This window comes from Poecilia reticulata, chromosome 5, assembly GCF_904066995.2.
Source record: "Poecilia reticulata chromosome 5, P_reticulata-male-v2, whole genome shotgun sequence".
NCBI lineage: Eukaryota > Metazoa > Chordata > Actinopteri > Cyprinodontiformes > Poeciliidae > Poecilia > Poecilia reticulata.
In genome coordinates, this window is record NC_088834.1 from 24,505,453 (window position 1) to 24,523,016 (window position 17,564).

The 17,564-nt window shown below is 37.8% G+C and overlaps 1 protein-coding gene and 1 long non-coding RNA gene across 9 annotated transcripts in view; both read left to right on the forward strand.

Annotated features, from left to right (window-relative positions):
• Window positions 1-17,564, forward strand: part of slc2a9l2 (solute carrier family 2 member 9, like 2) — a 124,575-nt gene that overhangs the window by 96,493 nt on the left and 10,518 nt on the right. For all 8 annotated transcript variants that reach the window (XM_008409515.3, XM_081607351.1, XM_008409518.3 and 5 more), the window contains exon 12: window positions 5,353-5,480. In XM_008409515.3, coding sequence (XP_008407737.1) covers window positions 5,353-5,480 — 128 coding nt within the window. The remainder of the gene's footprint in view (window positions 1-5,352; window positions 5,481-17,564) is intronic.
• Window positions 14,754-17,196, forward strand: LOC145551740 (uncharacterized). The gene is made up of 2 exons (XR_014087632.1): window positions 14,754-16,839; window positions 16,940-17,196. It is a non-coding gene; the product is annotated as an uncharacterized LOC145551740 (long non-coding RNA).

The window sequence follows — 17,564 nt, forward strand, 5'->3', positions numbered from 1 at the left end:
TCAAAGTGTGCCTGATGAAGAAATGACATTGTAGCATGAGGTAAAGCTCACGAAAGTAAATTTTCTCGTCTTTAAAGAAACTGCTAAATAATTTGGCCTCATCATTTCTTACTGTTAGAACTTTTGTTGTATTTGATGCATTGAAATTTTCTAATAAATTCACTATTATATGTTAAAAATCATATAATAGTGAATTATATGATTGCAGAGTGAATGCAGAGTTTCTGGCACATTGTTGAATTATGCAGGTGAGCTGGTAAAACCTGTGTCAAAATCAATTACAAAAAACAAAAAAAAAAAAAAACGGAGTTACTGGTGGTCACTTCCTCCTTGCTCTCCAGCTGTCTGCAGGTCCCAGCTTGCGGCAGAACGGATGACGGTTTTGGCACCATTGGTGTGAAAATGTGGCGTCTAAAGAGGTCAAGCTGAAACAGAAGAAAAACCCGTCACACATACGAGCCGTTTCTAGTCTCTGCCTGTTCTGCTTGGAGCCTTTATGGCTCATAGAGGTGGGATTTACGTTGAACCGTTACCAGGATGCATTACTTTCTATAGTCAGTTGTTTGTAACGGTATCATTTAATTAAAAATGAAAACATTGACCAAGAATTTCAGGCAACAAAACAAAACTTCTTTAAATTTGATTTTCATGACCCATAGAGGAAATAAAAAAAACTAATGCTTTTAAGATTCAGGGACACAAAGTGTGTTTGAAAAGAGGTTGTTGTGATTAAATCTATCAAGTCTAGCAAGGAAATTATTAAGAAATCTACAGGAAAGCAGCTCTGCAGCAATAACTTGTAAATAGCATTTATCTTAATAAAACTAATTAGTTCTGAGCAGTGCATATTTTTTTGTCACTCTTTAAAATGTCTGTAGAACTTACACTGTCAAGTTAGTGTTTTATGGGAAACCTGCATTTGTTTAGTTGCAACACTCGACAGTGAATAATGTTTGACAACTAAGTTTGTTATATCAGTTCTGAGCTGACTTTAGCTGAAACTTTTTGCCTGATTTTATTTGAGTTTCATAGCCTTTCAACTTTTTTTTGCTAACACTTTATGACTTTACACTGGCATAAACGTGACATAACTCCTGTCATGATCATGAAGACGTCTTTATGAATGCTTATGACTGAAGTGTCATGAAGTGTCATTCTGTAAATAAAAAGTGTCACGTTAGCATCATTTGGTGAATAATTACTACATTTTTGTGCAAAGTTGCACTAAAACTGACATTAAAAGTCAATTAAAAGTGTCGACCTTGCACTAAAAGTGTCATTATTTACTGAATGACACTTCATGACAACAGTCAGACATTCATGAAGACTCCGTCATGTTTATGACAGTATAATGTCAGTCTGAACACCCCTTCAAATAAAGTGTTACTCTTTTTTTTCCCAAAAACAATTCAATTTCCATTTAATATCTATTGAAATATTTAGTAAGGCTAAAAAATTCCCGTATCAGGAGTATTAGTGGAGTAGCTTCTTGTTTTCAGATGTAGAACATCAACATGGTACCTGTGTGGGGAGCAGCATAGCAACTTGTCTTTCAAATTTACAAGGTCAGTCCACTAGCCCATGTTTAGTCTCCATGGTAACAAACATTCTCAATGACCAATAAGATTTCGCCGCGTTGCATTAATGCTGTGGCTTTTCACTGAGACGTGTGCAACAACTTCAGGATGTAAGTTTCCGAACAGAAGCGCCACTTTGTCTCCTGTATGGAAGAATGTCAGCCGCCAGCGCCGCTAATGGCTTCATACAGATTTAGAAGCGCTGGCAAAGAACCTGTTGAAAACAAACATTGAGCTCTCTTTACTTGCTGTTGTGAATAATCCCTGCTTTTATCCAAGGGACAATCATTAGCAGGAAAACCGTGATGCGTTTGTTTCCTGCGTGTCACTTCTAAGTCTCCTGTTTCTCTCGTCATGTTTCCTTTTTTCCCCTTGATTGCCTTTTATTGTTCTGTACTATTTGGGGTTGTCTGACAACCAATCTTCATTCAGTCATTTGCATTCTAACAGTGCCACCCAGAACATATCCCTATAGGCCTATATTTTTACTTGGATCACCATGGATTAACTCCATTACACAAAACTGAAAGGTATCTATAATCACCTGCTGAAATCAGGTGATGGGTGTTTGACATGCTGAAAATTCTTTTGTGTCATCTAATCGACTGCATGAATGAGCACATGTTTGGTTTTAATCAGCAAGCCGCATCGTCTCCAACCCCTTGCATCTCTGCTGGCGTTTGCACTGTTTTGACCAATTTTTAAAAGGATTTCTGGCCATGTAGCATGCGTTAGAATGCTTTGCACCAAACACCATCATCACTTACATCAAAATTCCTCCAGCCTTATTTAAAACTCACCACATAACATACAATCCTGATATATGAAGAAAAACTAATAATGCGAAAAATGTGAAAAGGTGACTTAAAGTTTCTTTCCTGTTGCACTGCCTCAAACCATGTAAACAGATTATTTCTGAAATAGACTAAGCAGCAATTACAGCTGCCAGGCTTTTTTGAGCTTTTTTATCATTGCCAAGATTTTTTTTTATTTTTTTTAATCCAGTCTTCTTAAAATAGCTCAAGCCCAGTCACACTGGATGGAAACTAGCTTCTAGTTCTGTTAAAGTTTTTAAGTTGCATTTAGCTCTAATCCTCCACTCGAACAGTCCTACCAATAAATCTGCAATAAATCTTGTCTTGTAGATTGTAGCGCCTGCTATGATTAGGGTCACCGGAGGGTGAAGCTCTGCCACGGCCTTGAGTTAAGGATCCACATGATAACTTTTGGAGAGCATGGCTATTAGTCGCCCCTGTTGACACAGCGACCCCCCTCAGCAGTGGATCTCTTCATCGCTGCTGTGTTATGATGGGTTTCTCCTCGTTGTCACTTTAGGTGGACAGCCATGCCTCTGCTACGTTTGTAGTCGTTGGGAGGATGGACTGATCAGATGGTTGAAGCTTGGAGTGTAGTTTTATGACCCAAACCCTTTTTTTTAAAAACTTCACCACTGAGTTTCTCTGTCTTTATCTTTGTTCATATATGTTCTCGAATAAATCGGTGTGGGTTTTAGCTAGCTCTGAGCTAGGTTGTGGCCTGATTATGATTATGAAGGATTAGGCTTGGCAAACCATGAGGAACAACCTCCTGACACCGAACATAAAAGAAATCGAGTACTAAAATATTTCAAAGATAAATGTGAGAAATGAAGGAACAAAGAAACAGTCAGTGAGGAAGTATGAAAGAAATGGTGTAACGACTTTGTTATGGATACGATGATACAGTCAAAGACCTGAGTAGGTGTTGCCAGCTCTCCTTTTGAACTGTGCAGCTTGTTAGAGTTTCTTTTCTTTATCTTCCCCTGTTGTTTGTTTTTCCTTGAAGATGGACAGTATCCCAACAGCTTTGTATAAGATGTAGCATAGGATACATTTGAACTATTCTAGTCTTTTGAAGTTTTGCAATCTGTTCCTAGGAGATAAAGTTTTGAACCTCTTTCATCACACGAGAAAGAAACAATAGGTTTACTGCTCGTCTTACTTTTGCCCCAATAAAGGCAGAATAATGGAAATATACAGGTCATCCTGAATATTTCAAAGGGGCTATACATTTTAAGTTGAGTCATATTTTAGCCAAAGAAAAAGCTTATAGAGACCTGATATTAAACTCACAACCTCGTCTTTCAAGGCTTTCTGACCTGGTTAACAGTTACAGTAACAGTTGAACGAAAACTATTTCACTAATACAACTTTGTCATTTGTTGACACTTTGTCACATCACTCCGTATAATACAAATGAATACCTGTTTTTGTCACATCACTCCGTATAATACAAATGAATACCTGTTACTATGGTAACTCTGCATATTGGCATCAAATATTTAGAATCCTGATGACTATTATTTAATAGTTATAGCTGAAAATGTGCTAAACAACTTTCACTTTTCTTAATGAAACCACTGACTTGACCTTGCCTCAGGGGGAAGCATCTGCTGTCTGTCCAGCTCCAGAGCTCAAATAAAACCAAAACCAGTGCTTTCCTTCACATTACTACTACTAAGGTAACACAAATGCAAAAATAAAAAAAGACATTGGAAATAAATGTTTTACTCATAGTTAATGAAACTGCATTTGTGTTTTATTTTATGTCTCTTTCTGAACTCTTTTTACAACTTTAAAACTTTTTTTTTTTTTACTGAATTAGTCTTAGTCTAAGTGTTTTCAACATAAACTAATTATGCATCTGTTTGAGTTTCACATGTGAACTCAATGCAGACACATTAAAAGTACCCTCAACATTGGAGTTAGATACTTGATTGGTGCAATGAATGCATGGTGCAGTGAGGTGCACATAAGTGAGACACACTACCTCTGTGCTTAGTGTTAATCCATAGATTGAGCAACGATTATTCTAAAAAAAAACAAGTAAATAGTAAATTGTATCAATTTGTACCGACTGTAATGATAAATGCATTTGATTTTCCATAGTTTTAGCTTCATAAAAGTATTCAACCTTTTCACATTATGACTTGCTTTACGTTAGCTGGAGATAGACACCAGCACCTCCCGACCCCACTAAGGGACAAAGGTGTAAGAAAATGGATGGATGGATGGATGGATGGATGGATGGATGGATGGATGGATGGATGGATGGATGGATGGATGGATGGATGGATGGATGGATGGATGGATGGATGGATGGATGGATGGATGGATGGATGGACTTTACATTTAAACAGTCATTTTTTTCATTGAGTAGACAAGTTTTAATCTGCTCCTACAGAGCTCACTGTTGACAAGCCAAACTCAAAGTGATTGTCTATGCAAATGTTCATTGACTTTGTTTAAACATCACAGCAGCCATATAACAGGCAGAAATATACCTTCTGCTGGAGTTTTCATCTTTGATAGGGTCTTCTTAGACAAACCGTACGTGTCGTGCGCCAATTAAGGAGTGATTTTTATCACCAGTTCTGATTTCTCAAGGTTTTAGCAGAATTGTAACTATTTGTTTTCATTTAGTTTGTTTTAGAACAACATGCAGTTGAAATTAAAAATTTAAGGGACGTGCCTGATTGTGCAGCTGAAAATTCAGTCCCGCAGCATAAATTGCTGCAGAACCTTTACAGATTCTAGAAAAAATAGAACAAATTAATAATCTGCACCAGTTTTTGATCTGCAGCCTGCAGCGAGAGCAAACAATAAAAAGTTATGAAGCACCTAAAGGGCGTGTTTGTTTTTCAAACTGAAACCATTTGTTTCTGTTAGTTGCTGTCAGCACTTTGTTGTAACTAATGGTTCATATATCTTTTTTTCTCTCTCTCTCTCTCTTTCAGGTGGCATCCCATTTATCCTGACTGGGGAACTGTTTGAACAATCCTACAGACCTGCTGCTTTCATGATCGCTGGCACTGTGAATTGGTTGTCCAACTTTGCTGTGGGCCTCTTATTCCCCTTCATTCAAGTAAGATCTGCTGTCTAAACAAAAAGATGCACTCACAGTATATAATTTATGGTGTTGGCAGAGATTTGAATAATGCTAAAAAATAACCGTTGCAAGAGAAGGAACAGTAATCGACTGAAGTCAATGCCCAAAAGTCACTAAAATGTATCCATGGAGTGAAGTTTACACACGCACGCACGCACGCACGCACGCACGCACGCACGCACGCACGCACGCACGCACGCACACTATATATATTTATATGCACTGTAGTTACTTTTCAGCAAGAAAGTGTGTGGATTGATGGATGGATGTAAAGTGCTAATCTGAAATTAGTTATGTTAAATGTCAAACCTTATAATTTAAAGAACTTTAATCACAACATTTGAAATATTTCATACTGAAATATAAAATTTTTCCACTGTACTCTTCTTGTCTCGATACACGTGGGTCCGAAAGGAGAATTTGAGTTCCAAGTTGAAACTAAAAAACGTCCAATCTTTCACTGATTAATAAACAACCATAACAAATCACCACCAGATAGTGCAGAGTAACTTTAGTAAAGAGTCTGTGTCAGCTTCGTTTCAGGTTCAGTTAGGTGTTTAAAAATCAATACAGAGAAAGTTCAGTAGGTGTAAGCTAATTAAAAGGAAATGTAGAAACATGTCCATGGTTCATTTCGCTGCAGGAGAAAAAGAGAGAAAGAGAGAGAGCAATACTTTAAGCAGATAACAAGAAGGCTAAATGGAGTATAGAAAAGTTTTTTTTTTTTATCTTTTGAGCCTTTAACCTCTGTTAAGGATTTGGAAACATTGACAGCCTACTGAAAGTCACGGTAAGGATCTACATTCTCTGGAAAATACAGAGGTTGCTGTGTTAGAAGTGCTGGTTGAACTGGTATTACCATCCACACCCTCGCTTCTGCCTGTGCCTCAAAATACTACTTAAAGTCCCTTATCATTAGTTTTGTATGGCGTTTGGCTGAAAGAGACAGTTTTGTTTGAGTGGAGTTCCACACACAAGCACAACAATTTATTGAACACTAAAGGCTCTGCAAGGGAGCGCCTGGACCGTCGACTGCTTTGCATAAGCATCATAGAAGAAGTGAGTGGAAAGCACAGGAAGAAGGTTGAGCATGTACCAAAACTACATGGAGCATTCATTAGAAGAATAAAGTCCAGGGTCTGGCTCACCCACCCGCTGATGGCAACCCATACATTAGTATTCAGAGGAAAACGTGGAAATGGGGCATGTATTATAAAAATAAATAAATAAATAAATAAAATCATGTTCAGATGCATATTTTAAGGTTTCGTTGTGTGACAGTAGCTGTTATTGACCTACCTATGAACTACAAACACACCAGGTACAAACAATTTGCTAAATAATTTCAAAAACATCTGCTAATGAATCAATATACTGAGTTTTTTATACCTTCAGTTCTTGAAATGATCTGCAGCTGAATGTGAAGGGGTTTGACAGCCAGGACTTTACTCCGGACACCACAGTAGATGCTCTCGGTATTGTGCCAAAGACAGACAGTCTATCCAAAAATACAAGATTTCTTAGCACTGAATTTCTTGAGTACAATTAGAGAAAGATGTCTTTCTGAATACCCTTCATTAAAAGACGGTTGCAACTTTATGTTGTTTTTTTTTTGTTTTTTTTTTGCTTAGAAAAGACGAACATTAACTCTCCATTATTGCGTCCGTGGTAATTGCCGCCTCAACTGGCACAGCTGGTAAAGCAAACAAGCCCAAGGGTTCAGTAAAGCGTTTGCTTTTATTTCCCAGCCAGGATTAAGGGACAAACTTTATTTGCCTTTTTAATGAGAAAACATCAGAGGCCTCACATTACATGGAAGAAAGCACCAGACTTAAAGTGCTGAAATAAGTTATGCAATAAAATAAATATTGCAGCTCAGGGAAGATAATTACATTTTAAAAGTAAGATGTCAGAGGAGTTTAAGGTATGTCGTAAAATCATTAGTGTCATTATTTTACTGGATGTTAGCATCAGTAATGGCCGAATCATCACCCAATTTTGAAATAAGAGCCACTGTGACTTTATTTGTACTGTAATGTTTGTCCTGAGATGTTTTTTAAGAAAAAATAAGGACACTGTTGTTGTGTTTTATGTTGCTGATTTGCTGTTTCGTCTGCAGAGTGTTTATAAGGTGAAATAGGTGAAAGGTGAAACATGGCAGGATGATTAATACTTAGACAGGTGACCTGCTATTTTTACTGTGCTATGCACATACTGGGTTTATATTTTGTTTGTGATTTTGCTTTAAAAATAGCAATAAACATGTCCATGAGGCTGGAAAGCCTCCTTGACATCACCCCAGTCTTTATCTCTCTGCACAGGGAAAGTTAATGTTATTTTCAGTCAGGAGGAACATGTTGCTCAAATAAAAAGATAACTTTGCACTCAGAATGCACTACACAAGAAAAATATAGATTAAGGATGTTATTCTGGCCTGTTGCAGAAATGCTTTGCATTACAACTTCCTCACATGTTCCTAACTACTCTACTCCAAGTTTTATGGTTGTGGTTAATAAGATTTATATCAGCATCTGAATTGTTATATTCAGCTCAATATTTATTTTAACTAGACCTTTGTGGTTTCATATCTCAGTGGATGATAAAACTAAACCTGCCAAAGGCCACAATTCAATTAATTCCCACTCGATAAACGTGTTATTGAAAAGTTTATGTATTTCATTAACTTCATCACTAAATGAAGCATTTCTTAAAGATTAATTACACACAGACTGATGTTTTCAAACCTTGTTGTCCATTAATTGTAGCGATTTCCCATTTACAGTTCATGAAAACATAACATTTCATTTCTAAGAAGATTTAGAAAAACAAAATCAAACCAATAATTGTTACACTTTCTCATTAACCGGCTCAGGATTAAAAGCAATGGATTTGCTTTAAACCTTTTTACCACCTCAGTCTTTGTAGAAAAAAATGGAAACACAGCATGAAGGAATTTGCGTGAATTGTTTTGTGAAATTAAATTTGGACAGAAACAGCAGAATGTTCAATCCTAAAAAACAAAGTAGAAAAACATTTTCTGACCCAGCACCACCCCAAATACACAAAAATGCATTTCTGGGTTTTGTTAGCTTTATCGTCGTGTTTTGCCAATGATCACAAATAAATAGAATCATTGCTTCTGCACGACAATTCAGATGCTAATCTTCAAATTATGATTTTAGAAACGATTAAGCTGCAGCATAAACATGCCACAAAAACCCATGAATGAGACTTTTTCTGGTGCTTTCATCTCTGAATCAGACTAGATCTACTAGCATCTACGCATTGCTAATGTTTTCACATTTCGACTTCTTGTCCATATTAATTTCTTAAAATAATATGGACAAAAACATTTTTTCTGCATATCCGATTAATTGTCAATAGCCATTAAGGTACTTACCGGTTAAAAATGTTTTGTTGCTATGCAGTTATTTATAGACCTTCATTTCATTTGCATCTAAATCATTGAATTTTACCCGAGGTTTTAAATGTTCTCTGAAGAACTGTGGGTTGAATGTTGAGTGCTTTAAAGGCTTTGAGACGACGATAGTTCAGCAGACATCACTAGACAATGCTCAGGAAAATAAAGCTTCATTTTATTTTGCATGGGAAGAAGGCAAGACTTTTGGTCTCGGTTTAGTAACTTTAAATTTTAATGATATGAGATTGCAGCAAAGGTCACTGCTTCCCGTTTATCCCTTTTTTTTCTTTCTTTTTTAATTTATGGTCCTCTTTGAAGCACTCCACATTCCCCCAACGAGCCTCTTAAGATGTGCCAAGTTGTAAGCAAAGACCTTGGTTTAAGACAAAAACCGGCTGCTGCTGCAGGCTGTATGTCTACATAACCAGTTATTGTCGATAAATTGTCTCTCTGCATTTTGCACTATTTTCACAGCTTTTGTTCCAGTCAGCAGGAACATGGTGGTCAAGTTAAATCTGAATTGTTCAGGTCTTTGAATAACTTTGGGCTTCATTTTAAATATAACAGATAAAACATTGTTTTTGGCAATTTAAGTTAGCTATCCTACATATTTGATAGGCAGGATAAAGACATTAGCCAGTGAGGCACAGGTATATAAAGAGAGCTTTTATTGAAGTATATTTACAAAAACACCGGTTCCCATTTGGTCTAAAAAACCTGGAACTTATATCAACTACAGCGAAAGAGCCCCTCCGTAGTTTAATTTTCTTATCAGCAGATACAGAAAACTGCTTTAGCTAAAGCACGCTGTAGTCTATTTCTTGCCGTCTTATCTCACACTCGGTTCGACGGCGAGCGAAGAATAAAACAAGTAGATTTAGACAACCTCTGGGCCGCGGAAATTAGATTTATTTCTCGGCTCATTCATCGTCTGTAGCGATAAGCTCAGCCGCTGTATTGCTTTTCTCAGATCAGGGCCAGACTGTCAGGACAGACAGCTGTAAAGAGATTAGATACTCTCAGTAATCTTCTCTTGAGTTTGTGGAGTCAAATGTCCTGAACTGACATTCCCTCGAGCGAGGCCCAGTGTGCAGCGGGACCCGTCGCAGAATCGGATCCGTGGCCCAGGTGAACATTTAACCTTTTAATCCAAATCAATATCCTCCAGAAGCCGGTGGGCGAGTCACCGACGAGAGCTAAGCCTCGTTAATTCCACACCATCACTGGCGGAAAATTTGGACAGACACTTCATTTTACAATTTATCCTCAGAAGAAAATTGAGAATAAAACGGCGATCCATGAGCCGCATTGACACGTCCAGATCAAATTAAATATCATCCAAAGGATTTAGGCAGGCTTAGGCATCGTTCACACCTCAAAGGGCTCTACAAGTACGAGGTAGAACGAGCTGATGTGCTTTCTCACTTCATGATTCCTGCATGTGTATGCGCGTGTGTGTGTGCGTGTGTGCGCGTGTGTGTGTGTGTGTGCAATGACAGGAACGTCTTTTACTTGCATTTTATTGTGGACTTTTTTTCTCCCCTGCAAAATCAAAACACAAAAAAGTGAAACACTCTCGTACGTCAGCGGGTAGCAAAACTGGGGGAAAAAATCCATAGATGCTTGTGTTAAATTTGGAAGATAATAAATTTGTTTTGAGAGTGATTTTATTTTTGGCACTTAGAATTGGTTTTACACATCTAATAGATATTAGTCTAAAGCTACACTTGTTTCAGGCTAACTAAGACAAAAAACAAAAAGAACCACTTTTTTAAACAAAACTTCCCTGTTGCTCACCCAGGCCATTTAAAATGTTATCTTTCAAATATGTCTTCCTGCGCAAACAATTATGCAATCCCTTCACTATGTATGAGTAGTATTCATGGCAAAAAAATGTAAAAAAAAATATTATTTTACACAAATTTCAGTTCTTCATCTGCCTTAGACACCTTCCCCAAACTCTGTCTGTGGATTTGGGGAGGGTGTACTTTCTGGATTATACTAGTTTGGACTAAAAGATTTCTTACTGAAACAATACCTGCTTTGTGCCCAACTTGAAATATCATCCAAGATGAGAGGTGGTTATACGTAAGAACAAAAATGTCTATGAAATGAGAAACTGCAAAAATTGAAATGTCCCTTAATTCAGAGCTAAATTACTAAATCACTAAATTACCAGCAGATTGATAAACAGCAAGAGAAAGCAAGAACAATATCCTGCTCTGACCGCAAATCCATGGCCAACCAAGTAGCAAGTTCATGACCTCTGTAGATGTTGACCTATAGATTAGGAAACAGATATTAGCTTCCCAGTAAGACCAATAGAAGTAGCATAATTTAAGGACTGTGAGGCGCACCTGAACGCAAGTCCCACCCTCTGACTTTGAAAAGATTTTTTAAAAAACGAAAAGGCGTACATATAATCACTGGGCTTGTCTATACTGTAAGTCATAGGTGTCTGTGTTGTAACATAAGGTATTTACATTAAACTTTTTTTTCTTACTTTTAATGATATAAAAACTTCAAATACTTTTTCCAAACACCTGTAACAAGGCTGCTTTTAAAAAACATAAATAAATCCAGTAGCCTACAGGGAAATGTCACTGATTGCTATTTTCCTCCTGCAATCAATGAGTGCGTCAAACAAACTTCACTCATCGTTATGTTTGATGTGCTTTTCCTACGGACTTTGTGAAGCACTTTGTGATTTTATCTGTGAAAACCAAATAAAATTGTACTTTCTTACTCGCTAAAGCCACCCAAAGGCGTCTTCTTTGTTGTGGGAATTGAACAGCTTCACTTTCCTTTTGCTCTTGGGCTTCAACACACAGCAGTGCAGCCTTTCAAATCAGAACATGTTGACAAAAAGCCATATATTAGCCACATTGCAAGTGTTCAAAGCTTGGGGGGGAAAAAGTAGAAGATTACAGTCCAGAAATTACGGTAAGAGTGCTGGACCACCCGTCATTTCACCTTAGGTTTACACAGCTCTGGAAAAAACTAAGAGCCCACTGCACTGAACCTGACTGAAAACCTGGTTATTCCACCAAATATATATTTCTGAGTTACAACATTAGTAACATTGTTGTTTCTAAATGAATATGAACTTGTTCTCTTTGCATTATTTCAGGTCTGGAAGCACTGCATCTTTTTGACCATTTCTCATTTTCTGCAAATAAATATAATTTTTTTTGCTTGGAATTTCAGAGACATGTTGTCAGCAGTTCATAGAATTAAAGAACAATGTTCATTTTACACAAACATAAACCTATTAAAAGTAAAATCAGAGAAATTGATAATTTTATGTAGTCTCTTAATATTTTCCTACCTTCAACTTTGAATGAAGCAAAGGGTTAACATGTATGGCTCAGTGTTAGCTTGTTATTGTCAAGCAGCACAAATGAAGACATCAACACAGCAGCACTGGGAGGAGATGATATTCATACCATTGCACCAAATCCAGGAAGAAGAATGCCAGTGTCTTGGTTTAGTCCTTTCTTTACTCGAGGCACAGAGGGCTCACTGCCCTGCCGGGGAATTAAATTTTTCCGTATGCCTGTGGTATCCAAAGATGCTGCACAGAGTGAGTGGACGCTGCTTAACTCAGCAGAGGTTGGGAAGCTTCCAACAGTGTTACAACCACAGTGGAGAGGAATGGAGAGGGGGTAAGTGCAGAAACGGCAGCAGTGGGGGGGAGGGGAATCCCCATTGATATACCACGCGTGTGTAGTTTTCTGTTTCACAGAGCTGTAAAAGAGCCATCACAGCGGCGTAGAGTGATATCGCCTCTGCCAAACCTGACTCATGCCCACAGGAGGTCAGATGATTTCCGCTGCAAAGACCGATTAAAGCTCCTCAGTTGTGTGCTGAGAACATTTGTCCAGCGTGTCCAAGGTGACGGAAAATAAACGTACATATGTTTATGAGTTAACTAATTTCTTCCTTAAACACTTGCTGCAGTAAGCTTGTAAAAACTAAGTAATTGATGGAGGAGCAGGCGACGACTTGATTTACGGTTTCAGTAACGTTTCAGCACGCTGGACCTCAAGTAATTCTGCTGAGCCCTGAAACTGGGCCTAGAAGCATGTTTTACTGAGACGTAGAAGACACATTTAGAAGATACATTTTGTGTGCTTGTTATGGGATGCACTTTTACACCCATTTTTGGGGGGGGGGAGGTGTTCATAGTTCGTGCCTAGTCTGTTTTTCGAAGCTTTAACTGCTAAACTCATTTTAGAAAACCACTGATAATATTTTTTCTTTTAATTTAAATGTATTTTGGGATAAACATAGATAGTTAACTGAACAAGGAAAGAGCAAATGACAAACTACTCTTTAGAAGGAAAGTAAAACAAAACAAAAATAAAAAATCAATACCTTTTAATCATGAAGCTCAGGAAAAATATTACAAAATAAAAAATGATCTATATAATTGGGTACATAGAGATTCAGAAGACCCATTTGCTGCCTGGAGAAAAAAGAAAATACATATTGCTCTTGTTTGCTACTTTTGAGACAGCAAGAATGATTAGTAACTAGCAGTCTGGAGCAACCACTGCTCCTGATCCGCGTTGGAAACGTGAGGAGAGGATCTATTCTCAAATAGACTTTAGCTTTCTGTAAGACAGACCAGGTAACAAAGCTCCTCACAATGTTTGTGGATATTCTCAGTTTCCTTATGGTCTCTCGCTTCCTTCAACATTTACCTTTGATGTTTAAAGCGATCTTTAATGTTTTGCCAGGGGTCTTGAGTGAGCGTGTTCTCCATCGCAAGTTCACAAGCTGGATCCATGCGGCTGTGACGCGCTTTGAAGCTACGTTAATCATCCTTTATGGATTGGTGTCATGTCTGCTTGATCTCAGGGAGAAGGCTATAAATATATAGGCTCTATAGCTTCACAGATAATCCAAAAGACTGAACCGTCGGATAAATTGTCTCTTAATATGCTACATTTGAACCTTTTTATTCATTCTTAAACGACCCATAAATGACCTATTAAAAACGCCGTAACTATCTACTCGTGAATGTAATTGCGCAATGCGACACGCATCAAAGATGTTATTGAGTTGGAGAATAGGATGAATAAGGTCGTTTTATTTGAAAACCAAACATAATTATTCACTCTACTTCATACATACTCATTAGTCGGCCTCTTCCTCTTCCTCCTCCAGCTTGATGTCATACCCTCTACCTTTTGTTGCTGCGCAGAGGACTGACATTCTTTCTCCGAGGGAGCTTTTCATTACGCAGATTCAACTGTGTCCTGCTCCCTTCACCTCTTTTAAATTTTTCAAGCCGTCATTAAAATGACTCTGCGTCCTCCTCCTTTGCTGTTGCCCTTTCCCTTTTTGTTAACAGAACTATATTCTCTGATTTAAAGTAGATCCATTAAAATAGCAGTTTGTGTTTTAGTTAAATATGCTGTTCATATTTCACATTCTTACAAGAGTAGCACATGCCTTGACCTTAATCTGAGCGTCATCCAGATGTTGATTCGTACTGGGGTGGGGTTTTTTTTAAGTTGGCAAAGGTTTGTCTGAAAGTCGAATCTGAAGTCGGCTTCATCCATCATTCTGGATGGACGCAGAAATTTTAGCCTGATTGAAATTCCTAGCAGACGCTTGTGAACCTGCTTTGCATGTTCCTGTGGAAGTTTCTTCCCGGTTGAGTTGATCTTTGACGTGGATGTTTTTCAATGCGTCAATCTCCCTCTGGTAATCTAATTTTAATTAGTTCGTTAAATGAGTAGTAATTCCAATTGTGCAGTTTTGATTACGACTTTTATTTTGGTGGTTTTTTTATTCGTATTTTTATTTTTATTTTGCGGTGTTCGTTCTTTTTAGTTTGAACATCTACAAATAGCTCAATTTTTTTCAACAGTAAAGATTTCTACTGCTATCAAAAATGTTGTCAGTGAGGTAGCCATGTTGGAGAGCCATTTTATTCTCTGTTCAAATGGCTCTCAATTTGTATTTCTGTCCCAGACAGGCTTTTAAGTAACGTGAAATTTATCTTTGATCTGTTTTTTCTTTTGTGACTTGTGAAGCGTTTGTGATTTTAGCTTTGCAAATACAATTTACTTATTTACCCTGAAAATATCTTAGAATTAAAAAAAATAAATAAATAACTCCACAACAAAGTTAATTCTTAAGAATCGATACCTTGATCCATCTGATTTATAATTCAGTATGTCGTGCATCTTATTTATAACTATATGTACATGTGAAGGTGTTTTTCACGTCTGTTACGTTGAACCGAATGTCCAAGACGATGTGACAGTTCCTTTATTTACAAACGCTCTTTGTTGCCTTGAGCAAGTGTCACATGAATCGAGACTGGATGTGACTTCTGTGTGAAGTATTTCACTCCAGGCGTTTAGTTCAGAGCACTCAGCCATATGGATTCATTTCACTCCTCACTGAGGTAAACTACAAACAGCACAAGCACTCAGTGTTTCAGCCACGATTACGAAGATAAGCATAAAACCAACATAAAGATTAAGCTATTTAGTAATCTAGCAGTTTAGCAGTAAATCTGATGTAGCTGTTGAGAAAATGAAAATTAGCTGGTTTTTTTAAAATACTAATTTCCATTGATTTATGTGTAACAGAGGTGGCTCTTGCATTAGAAGTAGTGATGCACCAATCAGAACGTCAGCATCCCGACATCAATCATGTCCTCCCTTTACTTCCTGATTGATTCAAAACGACGGCCTCGTGGTTTAGACAAATGAGCTTTGTCTAAACTTTATTAGGTAAACCTGTTTAATTATTTGCTGTCACAAATAGCAAATCATCTGAAACTCAAAGCAGCCAGAGAATGTGATGAAGACGACTTGCTCAGATTTAGCAGGCATCAGAACGAGGAAGAAAGGGATTTTAGGTTGCTTTGAACATGGTGGGGTTTTGGTCACCAAATAACGTTTGTCATTTTTTTCCTTTTGTATTCACACACAACCACCTCTCATATCTAAAGAGAATTAAACTAGTTTTATGTTAATTAATTGAACAGTTGGTTAAAGAAGTTTGTGAATGGCAAACATTAAGTAGCTTTTGGGGGGTCAAAAGATATTTATGCACAAACATAAACTCCCACTCCCTTTTAACTGGAAGGACATTTTAATTTAAAAAAAGCTGTATGTGTTGGAGAGTGGGGGGAGTCAAAGTAGAACCTGACGATGAGAGTGAAACTTTCCTGACGGCATCCTGGACATTCTACCGATGTTGCTTTGACCTTCTGTCAAAGGCTGTTTGACTGTTTTCTCTTCAGACCCTCAAGATAAACCTAATTTTGTCTTTTCAGCTGTGAGTGTCGTGTGCTGAAGGTAAAGAGTGAAGTGAACTTAAAATAGCCGAAAAACACAGAGTAAGAAACAAATTCACATTCTGGGTTTTTAGAGAGGAGGGTTGATTGAGATTTTTGTAGTTTGTATTTTAATCCTTCCCATTTTCAAAAGACTGATAAAACAGAAGGGTTCAGACCTACAAGCTGTGCTGTTCACCCTTAGTAATTGTATGCGGTCATGTAGTGAGAGGTTAGCCCCCTGCTTCTCATTGGAAAAACACAAATATACATTTTCAAAAGTAATTTTGTATTTCCGTCCCTTCTTGGGTTGGTCTAACAGTAAATCGACGTGTTGAACATCAATTTATAATTTTGAAAAATACTAAATTCAAAAATATACATTCAAATCTTGTGTGTAAAAAGCGTTGAACCAACAGTAATGTCTCTAAGGAGTTCAATGTATTTGTCACATTGAACGTCACATTTCTCCCAAGGGAGACAAATAACTTTGACTTTGACGGTCGTTCGCTACGCTTTACTTGAGTACGTGTGAGTAACGACCTGCAGGAGTAAAAGTCACAGAGGCAAAGAGAAGGACCCGGGAGATAAGGCCGACCAAAGTGGGTGAGGTGTGGACAAGTGTGAGAGACGAGAAGCGACAGAAGGTTATTTTTAGGCCGCCTGTGCCGCTGTTATTGCAGTATTCGTTTTGCTGTCTGCCTCGTTCAGGACCCGCTTCTACTGCGAGGCACAGAGCGGGCATCCAGATCACAGCGGTGACTCACCGGTCCCTGACTCGCACCTGAAACCAGCTCTGACCCCTGTTCAGACGACACGCTCTTGCACTGTCATGTCCTTATACTGACATGACAGAATGCCACAGAGGCGTCACATGGGCTTCTTGTTTGAGGGGATCCTTGAAAAGTTTAGACCAGGGATGAAGCGAAGGATCTCTGAAGTACGTAGAAAAACCGACAGAAATATGAGTGGCACGCAGTTTGAGGAGGTTTTGTTTCGCATTTGTATTGAACTTTTTCATCTTTGGTCATGTTTTGATGCTTTTTATGAGTTTAAACTCCTACGTGCCATTTCTGGAGTTACTTCTAAAACAATGGTAATGTGTTTTTTCCCCCCTGTATGCTGGTGAGGCTGTTCCTCAGTTAGATGGACACCCTCATCCTCATCTTGGAGCCGCTGGCATTAATAATTTGAAGCTTATTTACTTCTTTATGTTCCCTCAAAGATTTATTTAATCCTTTTTTTTTTGTTTTGTTTTAGCATCGTTCAAACTTCCTAGGTGAAACATGATGATGAAAATCAGTTGTTGTTTTTCCTATCAATTTCAATTACATAG